The sequence below is a fragment of the Chiroxiphia lanceolata genome, chromosome 1 (assembly GCF_009829145.1).
Source record: "Chiroxiphia lanceolata isolate bChiLan1 chromosome 1, bChiLan1.pri, whole genome shotgun sequence".
NCBI lineage: Eukaryota > Metazoa > Chordata > Aves > Passeriformes > Pipridae > Chiroxiphia > Chiroxiphia lanceolata.
Window position 1 is genome coordinate 155,855,985 of NC_045637.1, and position 15,961 is coordinate 155,871,945.

The 15,961-nt window shown below is 68.5% G+C and overlaps 2 protein-coding genes, 1 long non-coding RNA gene and 1 other non-coding gene across 7 annotated transcripts in view; 1 reads left to right on the top strand and 3 right to left on the bottom strand.

The window, feature by feature from the left end:
• SCAP (SREBF chaperone) overlaps nucleotides 1-1,391 on the top strand; it is a 48,132-nt gene extending 46,741 nt beyond the window's left edge. For all 3 annotated transcript variants that reach the window (XM_032686466.1, XM_032686459.1, XM_032686476.1), the window contains one exon: nucleotides 144-1,391. In XM_032686466.1, the coding sequence (XP_032542357.1) occupies nucleotides 144-389 (246 nt within the window). In that variant the 3' untranslated portion in view covers nucleotides 390-1,391. The remainder of the gene's footprint in view (nucleotides 1-143) is intronic.
• A 46-nt stretch (nucleotides 1,392-1,437) lies between these two features.
• PTPN23 (protein tyrosine phosphatase non-receptor type 23) lies at nucleotides 1,438-13,097 on the bottom strand. The gene is made up of 25 exons (XM_032686372.1): nucleotides 12,875-13,097; nucleotides 11,778-11,852; nucleotides 11,572-11,699; nucleotides 10,981-11,057; nucleotides 10,837-10,886; nucleotides 10,160-10,291; nucleotides 9,743-9,823; nucleotides 9,182-9,313; nucleotides 9,037-9,084; nucleotides 8,731-8,787; nucleotides 8,472-8,530; nucleotides 8,129-8,208; nucleotides 7,755-7,869; nucleotides 7,449-7,514; nucleotides 7,194-7,339; nucleotides 6,577-6,885; nucleotides 5,921-6,075; nucleotides 5,690-5,841; nucleotides 5,308-5,487; nucleotides 3,190-5,149; nucleotides 2,868-3,049; nucleotides 2,584-2,688; nucleotides 2,364-2,502; nucleotides 2,164-2,277; nucleotides 1,438-2,086 (listed from the first exon to the last, which is right to left on the bottom strand). The coding sequence occupies exons 1-25, from the start codon at nucleotides 12,956-12,958 to the stop codon at nucleotides 1,541-1,543; spliced, it is 5,172 nt and encodes a 1,723-aa protein (XP_032542263.1). The 5' UTR covers nucleotides 12,959-13,097; the 3' UTR covers nucleotides 1,438-1,540.
• Nucleotides 13,098-13,539: 442 nt separating this feature from the next.
• On the bottom strand, nucleotides 13,540-15,654 carry LOC116786376. Of its 2 annotated transcripts, XR_004356900.1 has the most exons (4): nucleotides 15,568-15,654; nucleotides 14,915-15,127; nucleotides 14,019-14,431; nucleotides 13,540-13,877 (listed from the first exon to the last, which is right to left on the bottom strand). It is a non-coding gene; the product is annotated as an uncharacterized LOC116786376 (long non-coding RNA). The 2 variants fall into 2 exon arrangements; XR_004356901.1 differs by lacking the exons at nucleotides 13,540-13,877; nucleotides 15,568-15,654 and adding an exon at nucleotides 15,434-15,490 and having other exon boundaries at nucleotides 14,044-14,431.
• Nucleotides 15,220-15,348, bottom strand: LOC116781200. The gene has a single exon (XR_004354808.1). It is a non-coding gene; the product is annotated as a small nucleolar RNA SNORA9 (small nucleolar RNA).
• Nucleotides 15,655-15,961: the final 307 nt, after the last annotated feature.

A 15,961-nucleotide genomic window follows, 5' to 3' on the forward strand; every position in this document is an offset into this window, starting at 1 on the left:
CTCTTGTCCTGTCCCTTGTTCCCCAGGAGCAGAGCTCTGCCCCATTCCAAACCCCCAGGGCTCAGCTCTCCCCATCCCAGACCCAGGGCTCGGCTCTCTCCCCTGCCAAGCCCGTGGCTCAGCTCCTTGCCCGTCCCCCACAGGAGCTGGGCTGTGGTGCCAGCCTGGGCGTCATCTCGGACAGCGTGCTGGTGACGGGGGGCCAGGGCTGCGTGTCCTTCTGGGACATCGGCTACGGGGACCTGCTGCAGACCGTGTACCTGGGCAAGAGCAACGAGGCGCAGCCGGCGCGGCAGATCCTGGTGCTGGACAACGCCGCCATCGTCTGCAACTTCGGCAGCGAGCTCAGCCTGCTCTACGTGCCCTCGGTGCTCGAGAAGTTGGACTGAGCAGGAGCGGGGCCAGGCGGGACCGAGGGGGCTCGGCCCCAGGGGACGGGACAGCGGCTCCATCGCTCCGGCCGCGCCTCCGGCGCCTTCCCGGCTCAGACACCCGGCAGGGCCCCACCTTCCTGCTCCTCTCCCTGTTCCAGCACCTTCCCTGCCGTCCCGGGGGCTCCCAGGGATGGTACAGAGGGACACAGGGGGACACAGGGTAGGGCAGGGGGGGACAGCGGTGGTGGCTCCCAGCGCTGACCTGCCAGGGCACGGAACAGCCCCCGGAGAGCCCCGGGGGCAGTGGGGAGAGGGCCGGGACCGACCCCCCGGGCGTGGCTCGGCCCCCACGTGCCTTAGGGCGTGGCAGGGCCCCCCCCAGCCCCGCCCCGGCCACAGCAGCCCTGCCCTATTTATTTATATGCTGTAAATAGTTATTATTTATTGGGGCACGGGGGGCCAGCACCCCCCTCACCCTGGCACAGCCGCCCTGCCCGGTCCCTCCTGCGCCCCGTTTGCAGCAATAGCACCTTCCTCCTCCTCCTCCTGCTGCGGGGCCAGAGGAGGCTTTTCTCAGGTTGGGAGGGGCGGGAGCCTCGCCCACGCTCCTGCAGGTGCTGGGGAGGGACCCCCGGGCAGGGGGAGCACCCGAGGGACCCCTGAGTGGGACCAACCATGGGCAGGCACCACCCCGGGCACGGGGCTGCCCCCAGAGCCCCCCACCCACTGCGGGCCGGGGGCTGCACTCCCCTCCCCGCTGCAGCCCCTCCCCAGGCCGGGGGTCCCGCCCGTCCTGCCGTGCCCCCCGAACGCCGATGACGCCTGTTCTCAACCCCCGGTGATTGTAGAGGCGGTGCCGGCCCGGCACGGGGGCCCTGCAGCCCCGGGTCCCCCAGGCCGGCCCCGCGGGTGGCCTTCGCCCAGCTGTACCTTTGTGCCGTACAGGGGACGCTTTTTGTACCGATGTGTTTTATAACTGTGCGAGAACGCCCATTAAACGGAACTAACCCGAGCCTGGCTGAGCCCCCCGGGGCACAGCCCCCACCCACAGCAGCACCAGCGCCCGGCCGATAAACTCGCTTTATTTTAGTAGCAAAGAGCTGAAAAAGTCAGTTCTACCTGGAGTCAAAGTGGAGGGGGGGGGGGCCGGGGGGCCCCCGCCCCCCTCACGCCTTGTTGAGTGTCCAGAGGGGGTCGAGCATGCTCAGGGGGTCGTCGCTGGGCCGGGGCCCGCGGAGCCCCTCGCCCGGCTGCGCCTGCAGGAAGTTCTGCTTGTTCATGCGCTGTTTGCCCTTCAGGGAGGCGTCCAGGCTGAAGGCTTCGGGCGTGAGCGACGCCAGCAGCTCCAGCGAGGAGGAGGAGGAGGCAGGGGGGGCGGCGGGGGGCTCTGGTGGCCCCCCCGGCCCCTCGGGACTCTCCCCCGCGTGGTTGCTGCTCTCGGCGTCACCCTGTGCCTCGGGGAGGGGCGGCCCCGGGGCGGGGGGCTCGGGCAGGGGGGCACCGACACCATCCACGACGCCGTCGGGAAGCACCGGCGGCACCTCGGGGTCCGTGGGGTCCGGAGGGGAGGTGGGGTCCGCCCCCCAGCCCCCCCCGGGCTCTGTGCTGGGCCCCCCCGGTTTGATGCTGAGCTTGGCGATGGTGGCCTGGATGGAGCTGATGGGAACGTCCCCCCCCAGCACCAGGTCCTGGGGGTCCTGCTGGAAGTAGAGCTGGGGGAGAGCAGCCCCGTGAGCCCAGGGGTGGCAGAGCCCCCCCCCAGCCCCCCCGGTACTCCCCCCGTACCCACCTTGGGCGAGGTGCTGTTGGGGAGCTTGGGCAGCGCGGGGGTCCCCACGCCGTGGCGCAGCAGCACCTGCTCCACGTGGAGCAGGACGGCCTCGAAACAGAACTTGAGGTGCAGCTGCAGGGGAGAGGGACGCGGTGAGAGCCCGGGGGGCTGCAGCCCCCGCCCCCAGCCCCCGAGGGGCTGCAGCCCGTGCCCGGTACCTTCTCCTGCAGCATGTGCTTGCGCTGCTGCCGCATGCGCCTCACCAGCTGCGGCAGGTCCGGGATGCCCTTCCCGGCCTCCACCTCCTGCACGGCCGCGTACAGGAGGCAGAAGGCCCCGGTGCGGCCCACGCCGGAGCTGCGGAGAGACCCCCGGCTGTGACACCCCGAGGGACGAGGGGGGACCCCGCCCCACCCCGGGAGCCCCGTCCCCGCTCACCTGCAGTGCACCACGACGGGCGTGTGGAGCGGGCGCTGGTGCAGGTAGTGCCCGTGCACCTCCTGGATGAAGCGCAGGAGGCTCCCCTTGCTGTCGGGCAGGCCCCTGGATTGGGGGGACACACTCACTGGGGAGTCCCTGCGCTCAGCCCCCCAGGAGGCGTCAGGGCTGCCCAAACACCATCCCACACCCAGAGCTCTGGTCCCGCAGCCCCCCCAGCAGATCAGGCCTCCCAAGCCCTCCCCTGCAACCCCCCCAGTCCCCCTTGCCCGCCCGTTCCGTACAGCTCAGGCCAGGAGGTGAACTGGAGGTGAGCCACGGTGCGCTTGAGGCTCTGGTCGCGGTACTGCAGCGTCAGCATCCGCTCCACGTGCGTGGGGGTCACCCGCAGGCTGGTCAGCACCAGGGTCAGGGGGCCGTGAGCCACGGGCTGGCCCCGCTCCGACGGGAAGTACCGTAGCACCTTCTGCCGGGGGACGGGCGTCAGGACACCCTGCCGGGGCCGCCGCCCCCCACGGGCCCCCCGCAAGGGCGAGAGGCAGCAGGCAGGGTGTCCCATCCCCGCGGGCCCCGCCCCGGCCGCCCCTCACCCGGGACAGGACGCACCTTGTCCAGCTCCTGCTCGGACACCAACATGACGACCACGGAGACCTTCTGCTCGTAGATCATGAGCCAGAAGTCGGCGGCGGTGCCGAGCAGCGGGGCCTGGGTGGCGATGAGGGCGGGGCAGTACGGGGACAGGTCCTCCACGCGGCTGGCATTGATGTAGTCGTCCTTGCCCGAGCACAGCACGACGCGGTTGCGGTCGTAGGGCATGATGTCCTGGTGCCGGTTCTTCATGGAGTAGCAGCGGGCGATGGCGATGGAGCGCTGGCGGGCGTCCCGCTCCTGGGCCTCCTGCAGCTCCTTCCAGAGCGCGTCCAGCTCGGAGCCGCCGCCGGGCACGGGCCGCTCCAGCCGCTCGGCCGCGGCCCGGAACCGCTCCAGCTCGGCCCGCAGCCGCTGCACCCGCTCGGGCTCCGCGTACGGGTCCGCCTCGATCACCTGCACGGCCCGCGGCCGCTGCCCCTCCTGCGCGCCCGCCTTGGTGGGCTGCAGCAGCCCCCCGGCCGCCGCCCCGCCGGGCTGGCTCTCGGGGCTGGACGACAGCAGGTCCGCGGGGCAGGGGCTCTGCCGCGGGAACGCCGCGTCCCCCGCGGGCGGCGGACGGGGCGCCGGGGGCTGCACGGGCAGGGCCGGCACCGGGGAGGGGGCCGGGGACGGGACCAGGGGGCCCTGGACCACCACGGTGCCCGGCACGGGGCTGGGCGGGGGCGCCTGGTTGGGGGCGGCCATGGACCCGGGGGGCAGCTGAGTGCCCGGGGGGGCCGGGCTGGGGCAGAAGGGCAGCGCGGGGGAGCCGGTGGGCACGGCCGGGAGCCCCCCCAGCGCCGCGGGACCGCCCTGGGCAGGGGCCCTGGGGAAGGGCACGGCCCCCGGGTGCGGGGCGAGCCCCGGCGGGGGCAGCTGGTCCTGCCCTGGGAGCTGGTAGAGCTGGGGGGGCAGCGGGGGCTGCCCGGGGGCGGGGGGGGGCAGCTGCCCCCCGGGACCGGCGAAGGGCTGCTGGGGGAACTGGGCCGGGGGGGCGAGGGAGGGCCGGGGGGGCGGCTGGAAGGGCAGCGGGGCCTGGGCCGGGGGCAGGAACGGCCCCGGGGGGAACTGCTGGGGGGCTTGGGCGGGGGCGAAGGTGTGGGGGGGCTGTGCCGGGGGGAAGGGGTGCTGAGCCGGTGCCACGAAGGGCCGAACCCCTCCCGCGGGGTAGGGGAAGGGGGCCGGGGGCCCCGCCGGGCGCTGGGGGGGCAGGAAGGGGCCCGGGGGTCCCCGCGGAGGGGCGGTGCAGCTGGAGATGGGGGCATGGACACTGTCCACCGTGGTGGTGGCCGGGCGGGTGCCCGGGGGCTCGGGGCCGCCCGCCCCCGGCAGGGCACCCAGGGGAGCTGCCCCCGGGCCGGGGGGGCGGAGCGGGCCCGGGGCCCCCCCGGGCTGGCCCAGGCCGTAGGCGGGCAGGGCCCCGTGCTGGGGGGACGAGCGCGGGGGCGGCACGTGGGGCCCCCCGAAGGCCGGCTGGCCCGGAGCGCGGATCAGGGGGGCGGCCGGGAAGAGCTGGGGCGGGGCCGGGGCCGAGCTGGGCACGGGCCCGGCCGGGGCCGAGGGCTGCAGGAGCTGCCCCGGGGCCCCCCCCGCGGGGGGAAAGGGGCCGGGGGGCCCGGGCAGGCGGTAGTGCCCCGGGAACGGGGGCGTGGGGGCCAGGGGGGGCAGCGGGGCACTGGCCACCCCCCCCGGCGGCACAAAGGGCTCGGGGGGCCGCAGCCCCCCAGCCAGGGCGGCCAGTGCTGGGGGGGGCAGCTGTGCCAGGGGCCCGGGCAGCAGCTCCGGGGGGAGGCTCCGCAGCTCCTCGGGCAGGTCCGGCAGCCCCAGGGAGCCCAAATCTGCGGCCTCGGAGCCCCCGGGCTCCAGCTCCAGCGCCTTCTTCTGCAGGGGGGGCTTGGGGGCCGTGGGCCGGGGGGGCGGCTGCTTCTTCAGCTCCCTGGGGGGGCAGGAGGGGCTCAGGGGGGGCTGGGCACTGCCTGCCCACCACCCCACTCCACGGGCACCGGGACCCCTGAGCCACCACGCAGAGCACCCCGGGGCCCTTTCCTCCTCCCGGGGGTCTCAGCAGCCCCCCAGGCTCTGGGCAGCACCCACCTCTCGAGCAGCTGCTGCCGCTGGGCCTGGCTGGCCTGGCACACGGCCCGTGCCCGCTCCAGCAGCTTGGCTGCCTTCCCCTCCAGGTCCGTGTAGAAATCCTTCCCCTCCTGGGACTTCTTCATCAGGTCCTCGTAGGCCTCGTAGGAGGCCACCAGCGTCTGGACCGTAGTGTTCCACCTGGGAAAGGGGCAGGGAGGGGATGGACTACCGGTATAAAGGTTGGTCCCAGCTCCAGGCTCCCGGGTGACCCAGCAGCTCCCACTGGGATGGACACGGGGGCAGGACAAAGCCACCAGCACGGCTCCCAGCACAGGGGTCAGACAGGGAAGCCAGGGGTGAGCCCAGCCCTGTCGCTGGGCCCTGAGCCCCCCGCACTCACTTGTGCTCCACCTCGGCCAGGCCCTTGCGCACGGCCGCGTACTTGACGTTGGCGTCGGTCAGGGCCTTGAGCACGTTCTCCTGCGCCGCCAGGTTCTGCTCCAGGTACACCTTGAGCTGGTCGTACTTCCTGAGCTGCTCCTCAAAGAGCTTCTGCCGGGACAGGGGAGGGTCCGTGGGGCTCGGGGCCGGAGCGGCCCCCGCGGGGGAACGGGCACGTCCCCAGCCCCACCTTCATCTCGGAGCGGTCGGCGGTGACCAGCGAGGTGGTGATGTCGTCCTTCTGGATCATCTCCCGCAGCTGCTGCTCCAGGGACATCCGCTGGTCCCGCATCTCCTGCACCTTGGCCAGGATTCGCTTCAGGTTCTGCAGCACCTGTTTGTCGTCTGGGGGTGGGACAGGGTCAGGGGAAGGGCCGGACCCCGAGGGACCGCACGGAGCCCGAGGGGGGATCAGGGCTGGGATCCCCAGGGGTGAGGGGCCACACCCTGGGACAGCAACCAGGGCTCTGTCCCCAAACAAGGCCCCACTTGTCACATTTCCACGGGGACAAGCACCCACCCAGCTCACACGGACGGTGCCAGTGCCCAGTGACACACTGGGCACAGGGAGGGACAGCCCTGCCTCCCTCAGCCCAGGGTGGCACATCCAGCCTCAGAGGGTTACAGCCCTGCCTCCCCCCAGCCTGGGGTGTGGTGGGGACAGGCAGACCCCCAGAGTGGCACAGGGAGAGCAGCCCTCCCTCCCCCAGTCCGGGGGGACACATTCAGCCCAGGGGGCACAGGGAGGGACAGCCCTGCCTCCCCCATGCCAGGGGGACACATTCAGCCCAGGGGGGCACAGGGAGGGACAGCCCTGCCTCCCCCAGCCCAGGGGCCAGGCCTCACCTTCGCTCAGGGTGGGGGTGGGCAGTGCAGCCCGGACCTGCTCCAGGGGGCCGCTGAGCAGGCGCAGGTTGCCCAGGTGCAGGTTCATGGCGCGGTGCAGCTCGGTGTTGGTGAAACTGGCCTTCTCGTGCAGCTCCAGGTACTTGGAGCACTCCTTGCTCACCTCGGCCAGCCCCGGGGGGGACCCTGGTGCCGGCGGGACCCGCCCCAGCAGCTCCTGCAGCTTCCGCTCCTGCGCCTCGTCCTCCTCCAGCAGGTCCCGGATCTCCTTCAGCGACGCCTCCACGTCCGTGAAGACCCCGGAGAGCACTGGGGGGACACGTGGAGCGGGGCTGGGACACCTCCCGACTGCTCTGGGCCTGGAGCCAGGCACGGACACGGCCTCCCAGGATTAAACCCGGCTGTGGGCAGCCCAAGGCAGGACATGGCAGCCCAGACACCGGGGTGGTGGTGGGCGCTCCTGGGCACCAACCCCCTCAGGGTCACCCCCCTCCCATCCAACAGGGAAAACACTCTGGGATTCAGGAATCTATGCCGGTAGAGAACTGGCCGTTGGTGCAGCCGTTCCCAGTGCCGAGCTGTGGGCAGGGAGCAGTGCCACCCCCCCGTTCCCTCACCCTGCATGGACTGGACGAGGTTGCGGACGGTGTCGGGGCGCACGCTGAGGGCAGCACACTTCTCCATCAGCACGGCCGGGATGTGGTTGTACATGTCCAGGTTGTCCACAGTCTCGGGGTCCAGCTGCATGGAGTCCATGAACTGGCTGTGGGGCACAGAGGGGTCCCTGAGGGGTGGCCGTGTCCCCCCTGCCACAGCCCAGGACCCGCAGGGCCCCTGTGGGGTGGGAGGGCCCCACCAGTCCCCTCACGTACTCCAGCACTTCGTTCTTGGCCTCGATCTTGGCCATCACGTCCCGCAGCAGTTTGGCCTTTTCCTCGCTGTGACGGGACAAAACAGCCCATGAGTGCAGGGAAACCCCTGCCAGGATTCCTGAGCCTGGGGGTCCCTGGGTCCCTGAGCCCTGCTCCCCCCTGGGGACTGGCTGGAGCCTCGTCCAGCCCTGGGGGGGTCACAGATGGCTGTGACGTTGGTCCCCTGCAGCTCCTCCAGCCTGCAGAGCCCCAGCTGGGACAGGGGGTCCTTGCTGGATGCACACCCCCACCCCAGCCCAGACACACCTGTACAGGGACGAGGCCTCGTGGGCAGCCATGGGCACCAGCTTGGCAAAGATGTCGGGGCCGGTGACCGCGGGGTCCGTGGGGTTCACGGGCAGAGCCTTCACCAGGGGGGCACCTGCGGGACACAGCCCTGGCTGGGACCATCCCACATGGATCCCTGCTCCCAGGGAGCCCCTGGCTGGGACCATCCCACATGGACCCTGTTCCCAGGGAGCCCCTGGCTGGGACAGATCCCACACGGATCCCTGTTCCCAGGGAGCCCCTGGCTGGGACAGATCCCACATGGATCCCTACTCCCAGGGAGCCCGTGGCTAGGACAGATCCCACATGGATCCCTGCTCCCAGGGAGCCCCTGGCCGTGTCCCACTGCCCACCTTTGACGGACTGCAGGGTGTCCAGCGCGGGCACGGCCTCGTGGTAGATGAAGTCATTGTCCTTCTTGGCAGAATTGTACCTGGAATGGAGAGGTGATGCCTTGTCAGGAGCAGTGAGCAGCATTCCCAGCTCCCTGAGCTCGCTCCCACTGGGATCAGCCCCCCAGGTCTCCCAGGATCACTCCAGCATTCCTGCAGCAGCCGTTCATCCCCAGAGCCTGGGGCAGTGCTGGGCTCTGCAATGGGGACACCAGGGACACTCCCCAGGCTCCCTGTCCCCCAACATTCCCAATCCCTGGAGAAGGACAGATACACCACCCTGGGGTGCCCCCTCCACACTCACTTCCCACCAATCACATCCATGGTGAACCTCAGGGCTTCCTGCACGGTGTCAGGCTGGCCCTGGGGAATTGAGAGCAGGAATCACTGTCGGTGTTCCCAGAGCCTCCCAGGCACCTCCTGCTGCACTCCAGACAGGAATGGAGAGGCCTGGGGGCAGCTGAAGCCTCTTAAAGCCATCCCAATCCTCCCCTTCCCAGCCTGGCAGCACAGGGCCCAGCTCTAGAGTGGGAAACCCCCAATCCCTGCTCCTGGGAACACACCTTTGCCAGCTTGATGGCTTCATTGAGCTTATCCAGAGCACTCTGGAAGTAGATGACCTGTGGAGAGAGCAGGAATTGAGGTTGGCACGGGAGGAAATGTCCCTGCCCTGCACAGGGACACCAGTCCCTGAGGGCCAGAGCTTCCCAGGGCCTTCCCAGAGCTCCCAGGCACTGGCAGGACACAGGGCACGGGTGAGACACTCATGGATGCCCAACGTGCCAACCTCTCCCAAGACACAACCCCCTTCCCAGAACCACGATCCAGAGCCTGGAGTGGATGACATGGGATGAGGTGGCCCCGCTTACCCTCTCCCCAAACTTCTGCTGCTCCTCCGCCTGCTTCCCCATGTGCAGCTGCAGGAAAACAGGGATCAGAGCTGTGTGACTCCAGGGAGAGCTTCCAGAGGGGCAGGGAAAGCCCAGGGATCAGCCCCAGCCCCTCCCCACTCACGTGGGCCACGGCAGCGAAGTAGTAGATCTTCATCTGCACCAGCTTCTTCCAGTCCTTCTGGATCTTGCCCAGCAGCGCCGCCGTCTCCGAGTTCTCCAGCGCCCTGCAGGCCTCCTTGTAGTAATCCACCACCTGGGGGGCACAGGGCTGGGGCACCCAGGAACACAAGGAGCCACAGCAGCGAGGGCAAGGGGGGCACCGGCACCGGGATTTGGATCGCCCGGAAAAACGGTTCCGGTGGGGAACTCAGGGATGTGTTTGGGATCAGAGCCAGGGATGGTGACATCACTGGGACACCTGTCCCCGGTCCAGGTTCCTCCAAGTCCTGTCCAACCTGGCCTTGGACACTTCCAGGGATGGGGCAGCCACAGCTTCTCTGGGAAGTTCAGTCCAGTCCCTCACCTCCCTCACAGCCAAGAATTCCTTCCCAATGTCCCACCCAACTCTCCCCTGTGGCAGGGGGCAGCCATTCCCCGTGTCCTGTCCCTCCAGGCCCTTGCCCAAAGTCCCTCTGCAGTTCCCAATCCCTGGATTGTGCTGGGAGCAGCTCCTGGAGCTCACCTGGGCACTGATCCGGGCCACCAGGAAGCTCTTCCTGTTGTCCAGCATGGACTTCTCCAGGAGACACTCCTGTGCCTGGCCCTGCCAGGGACAAGAGGGGGAATGTTCACTGTCCCCAACCCTTGGGACACCCCAGAACTCCAGCAGGACCCCCCAGCTCCAGCCCCTTTCCTGAGAGTTCAAGGAGGCACAGGTAATATCAGTCCCAAGGTGCCCAGAGAGTCCAGGAATGTCACAGAGCCTTCCCTGACTCCCACTGCTCCCCAAAACCTCCGTTCCCCCCTGGAGGGAGCCCAGATCCCACAGACAACTCCCCGTGGGACACTGGGATCCCATCTCCTTGGATCCCCAGGGAACACCCAACCCTATGGACACAGGTGGAGGTGTCCCAGTGTGCCCAGTGCCCCCAGTTCCCACCAGCATGAGGTTGATGTTGAGGCTGAGGATCTGGTGGCTCATGTCCACGCTGTAGGAATGTGGGAAGTGATCCCGCAGGTAGGTGAAGGCACCAGCAGCACACTGGAAGTGGGTGCAGGAAACCTTCATGCCCTGAGGGGATGGAATTGTTTGGGTTGGGAAAGACTTCCCAGATCATGGAATTCAACCATCCCCCAGCACTGCCAAGGCCACCACTGACCATGTCCCCAAGTGCCACATCCACAGGGCTTTGAAATCCCTCCAGGGATGGGGACTCCACCCCTGCCCTGGGCAGCTGTGCCAGGGCTGGACACCCATTTCCAAGAAGGAATTGTCCCAATATCCAACCTGACCCTCCCCTGGCACAGCCTGAGGCCATTCCCTCTCCTCCTGTCCCTTGTTCCCTGGGAGCAGAGCCCGACCCCCCCCGGCTCCCCCCTCCTGTCCCCCTGCGGACCCCCCTGAGACCCCCCAGCTGCTCCTGGTGCTCCAGCCCCTTCCCCAACTCCCTTCCCTTCCCTGGACACGCTCCAGCTCCTCCATGACCTGTTCCCAGAGCCCCCAAACCTGCCCCCATGACTCCAGGTGTGTCCTCCCAGTTCCCAGCACAGGGACAGTCCCTGCCCTGTCACCCCCCGTGGGGCAGAGCTGTCTCTGGGCTCTCTGGGGGCCGTTACCTCCTCAGACACTCTCTTGTCCATGGCTCCCAGCATGGAATGCAGTGCTCCTGTGGGGACAGGGAGGGCTCAGCGGGGCAGGGACCCCCCGACAGCCCCGGGAATGGAGCAGGGAGGTCCAATCCATGGGGTCCCGTTCCTCACCCAGGTTGTAGAGAACACAGGCCTGCTCGTACTTGATGTCCTCATGTGTCACCACCTTCCCCGAGAAGATCTCAGTCCTGGGGGAAAAGGGGGTCACAGGACAGGGAACAACCAGGGATTCTCCCAGAAGCAGGATGTGTCAGGAGCCCTGTTCCCCAAGGGATCCCCCTGTGCAGGACACTGTTTCCCAAAGGTTCCCTGGGATCCCCCCCTTCCACCCTGGGGCAGGACACTGATCCTTGAGGGGTCCCCAGGACCTCCCTGTGCCAGGAGCCTGTTCCCTAAGGGGTCCTCCAGAGCCCACCTGTGCCTCCCTGGCACAGCATCCCATTTCCTAGAGGTTCCCTGGGACTCCACTGTACTACCCCGGGGCAGAACCCCATCCCCTAAGGGTTCCCCAGGACCCTGTGCCAGGACCCCATTCCCCGAGGGCTCCCCGGACCTCCCTGTGCCACCCCAGGACAGGACATGGTTCCCCACGGGCTCCCTGTGATCCTACTGTGCCACCCCAGGGCAGGACATGGTTCCCCACGGGGTCCCTGGGATCCTCCTGTGCCAGGACAGCCCCCATTCCCCGGGGGTTCCCCTCACCATGTGACGGGCACGGCCGCGTCCTGCCCCGCTCCCATGGGAATGCGGCTCTGCAGGAAGTGCAGCTGGCCCAGGTACTTCCGCAGGGTGCTGCAGCCCTCGAAATCCCTGGGAACGCTGACGGCGCTCTGGGAACAGGGAGCGGGGTGAGGGGGGGTCGGCAGAGCCCCCCCCGAGGGCCCCCCCCCGGGCAGGTCCCCCCTCACCTGCCGGAGCAGCTCCAGCTTCCGCAGCTCCTCGTTGTAGTTCTCGGGGTTCTCCCCATAATTCTTCAGGACAAACTGCGGGAGGGGAGGGGGGTGAGGGGTCCGGAGACCCCCGGGGGGGCCAGCGGGGGTGGGGGACCCCGGGCCTGGCCAGGGGGGCTCGGGGATGAAAACGCTCCGACCCCCCGAGGGACGAGTTCCATCCCCGCGGGCAAGGGAGGGAATCCGGGAATTGCTGAGGTCGGAAAAGGAAGTTGCGGGAAGGGAGAAGGTCCCCCCGGCCCCCGCAGGTGAGGCAGGCTGGGGACACTCCCAGGGCCACCTGCGCCCTGTGTGCCCCCCTCAAACCGCGGGGGAGCGAGGCAAACACGGGGGGAACCTCCCCAATCCCCCTGCCCTTCCAGGAATCCCGGCACGGGGAGCGCCGGGCAGGGGCGGGGCTTGTCTACACCTCGTCATTAAGGGATTAATTACTCAGGTCCCCATGGGGGTGACAGGGCCGGGCCGGGCCCCCCCAGACCTCGGGGGGCTCCGGGAAGGGGGGAACCCCCCGCCCTCGTGTCACCTCCTCCCCGCCCGTCCCACCCCGGAGCCCCCCGAGGGTCCCGAGCGGCCCCGCCCGGGTCCCCCCTCTCCGGACCCCCCCCGACCCGCTGCGCTGACCCACAGCCCCCCCCGCTTCACCTCCCCGCTGCCCCAGGGACCCCCAAACCGACACCCCCCCCCGCTTTGCCCTTCCCTGGGCACCCCCGAGCCTCACAGACCCCAAACACCGCCCCGAGCCTCACGGACCCCAAAAAACCCTGAGCCTCGCAGACCCCAAAGACCCCCAGAGGCCCCTGCCCCAGCCTCCAACCCCTCCCTCCCTCCCAGACCCCCAGTGCCCCCCGAGTCTCACAGACCCCAACCCCGCCCCCAGACGCCCACCCCACTCTCCAAGCCCTCTCTTCCCTCCCAGACCCCAAACGACCCCCCAGAGCCTCACGGACCCCAAACTCGCCACGGAGCCGTGACCCCCCGGCCCACGGCCCCCGCTCCCCCTCCCAGCCCCGCCCGTCCCCTCCCCTCCCACGCCCCTCAGGCCCCCCCGACCCCACCTTCTTGACGGCGGCGTTGAAGGCGAACTCCCCGGCCTCCTTGAGGTCGAGCCAGATCATGGGCATGCGGGGCACGGCCTCCATGGCGGCCCGGCCGCTCCCGGCCCCGCTCCCGGTGATCCCGCTGATCCCGATCCCGGCCCGCCGGAACCGCGCGGGGCCTCACGGGACACCGAGTCCGCGCGACACTTCCGGCGCCGTTCCCATGGCGACGCCCCGCCCACCGTCGGGACCCCGCCCACTCAGGGCGGGACACGACCTGTTGCCATGGCGACGCAGCCCACGCTGATAGGCTGAAGCGGGTGTAACCATGGTGACACCTCCGGCGCTGGTTGGAAGAGACAGGTGTAACCATGGCGACGCCCCGGGCGCTGATTGGAGGAGTCTGGTGTTGTCATGGCGAAGCTCCGCCCCCGAACAGGAGGGGCGGTTGCCATGGCAACCACCGGTACCAGGCCCTGTCAAGCCCTCCCCTCACGGGCACCGTTAATTACCCTGTTAATTACCCCTTTCCTCACCTCCCGTGACGTATATTGAGGCCTCCAGGACCCCTCGGTGATCCGGGGGATGCCCCATCCTCTCCCCAGGCCTTTTCCAACAATGTGGAACAATCACAGAAACTGAGTTTTTACCCTACAACATTTATTTATTGAACTCGTTAATTGAATTATTCGATCCATTAATTAATTGACCCATTAATTTATCTGCCCCATTAACTGAATCACTTGGCCCCTTAATTGAATTATTCCATCCGTTAATTGAAGGATTTGATGAGCTCTGGCACAGGAGCAGCCCCTTGGGAGCTTCCCAGATCCCAGAGGGACTGGAGCCATCTTCTTCCAGCTGGAAAAACCCACTCCCCACCCAGTTTTCCCATCAGGGTTGTCCCAGTTTTTCAGACACGGGGACACCAGGATGTGAGCACAGGGCCCTGTGGACATCAGGATCCAGGGATACCAGGACACTGGGCCTCAGGAACAGTGGGCTGTAGGGACATCAGGACCTGGGCCACAGAGACAGTGAGTCCAGGTGACCCTAGGCCTGTCAGGGACACGGGGACACAGGGAGAGTCCCTGCTCCCCTGGGAATCCCCACTCCAGCACCTGGAGCCCCTCCCTCCAGTCCCATTTTATCCCATTTTTACCTAAAACAGAAGGAGACAAAGGCTCTCAATTGTAAATTAGAAAAATCATGGTTTCACGTTTAATTCCCTGGTTCCGGTGCAGCTGGATCCACGTTCTCCCACAGGGAAAGTGCCACGTTGCCCCAGCTGCTCCTTCCATCCACGTCTGCCGGATAAATCCCTGTGGGATGAGGGCACTGGCACGGGGAGGGTGGGATGAGCTGCCCAAGCCTCGTGCAGGTGACAAGGTGACAACCCTCCCCTGGACTGGGGGTGACACCAGATGGACCCCACAGGGGTGGGAGGTGCCCCAGATCAGCATTCCTGGGGGATTCCAGCTTTAGTTAACTACAGCTGGGTTAATTACGGTGACAGAAGCACTGCACCCACTTCCTGGGCCTTCCTAAATCACTCTGGATCGCTGGAGCAGGAGCCTGGAATGGGAAAGGGCAGGAAGGTCACTGGCCCTGCCTGGGGGTGCCAGGGGTTCCCCTCCTATCCCCCTGGATCAGGGGTGTCCGGGGGTTCTATGACCACTCCTGGGAAGCACCGGGAGAGGCCTCAAACATTCCCAGAATACTCTGGCAGCACTGCAGGAATGGCAGAGGCCACGCCAGGCCCCCCCACGCTGGAGCCTGCGGCGGGAGGGGCTGTGGGACCCCGGACACGGCCAATCCCAGGCTCTCCAGAACCATGGGAAGCTCTAGGAAGGCGCAGCTGGAGCAAGGGGTGACACGAAGACAGCCTGAGAACGCAGGCCCACAGCCCACGGGGTCACCGGGAGGGTCCCAGTAGCCAACCCCCCCCCCAAGCATTCCCGTGGGATCCCAGCCCCGGGGACTCCCTGGGCGGGGCTGGCAGAGGTAATTCCAGGGAATGAGGGAATTACCAGGATGGGGCAGAGCAGCACAGCTCACCTGGACACGTGGTGACTCCGGAGAAATCCCGCCGGGATGGAGGGACAGGGCTGTGTCCCGGGTCCCCCCCACAGGAGGGGCTGAGCCCTCGGTAGTGTTAATTAGGTAGCATTAATTAACCACAATAAGGCCAGTTTCGGTGACAGGTCCTCTGAATCCACCTCCTCCGTCCCGATGGCTTCGTCAACGGGGCTGGATCCCCAGAGCGGGAGCCTGGAATGGGAAAGGGCAGGAATGTCCCCGGCCCTGCCCGGAGGTCCCAGGGCTCCCCCGGTGTCCCCCCCCAGATCCCTCCCGGGCCCTGGGGGTGTCCGGGGGTTCCATAACCGCCCCCGGGAAGCGCCGGGAGAGGCCTCAAACGGCCCCGGGATACTCTAGCAGCGCTGCAGGAATGGCGGGGGCCACGCCAGGCCCCGCCATGCTGGAGCCTGCGGCGGGAAACGGCTCCCGATCCCGCCGGGATCGCTCCCGGATCCCGTCGGATCCCCCCGCCGCCCTTCCCGCGTGCACCGCGCCTACCGCCCCTCACGGCCCGGTGCGGGAGAGGCGCCGCGCACCGCGGGAGCCGCCCCGAGGAGCCCTCTGTGCTCCCGCGGCCCGGGGCGCGGATGCGGGCGGATGGCGCCGGGTGCCCCAGGCCGGTCGCCCCTCACCTCCCGCCGCCGCCATGGCCGAGACACCGCGCGCGCCGGCTCTGACGTCACCGCGGCGCGACGCGCGGCGGCGCCACCTGGCAGCAGTAGGTGGGCGTGGTCATAAGGGGGCGGGACCTGAGAGCGGTGGGCGTGACTACAAATTCAGTATCGCAACTGGGGGCGGGGTTACAATGGGGCGCGGTGTCTGCGTGGTGGGCGTGGCCAATACGACGGTCGATCAACTGGGGGCGTGGCTATTTGGAGGGCGAGGCCTCGGCGTCGTGGGCGTGGCCATTGAGATGTTCTTCGATTGAGGGGCGTGGCTTTGGCATAGTGGGCGTGGCTCGGGGCGCTGGAGGGTCGGCGCGTGCGCATGGTGGCCCTCTCCCCCTGGCGGCGGGCCGATGACGTC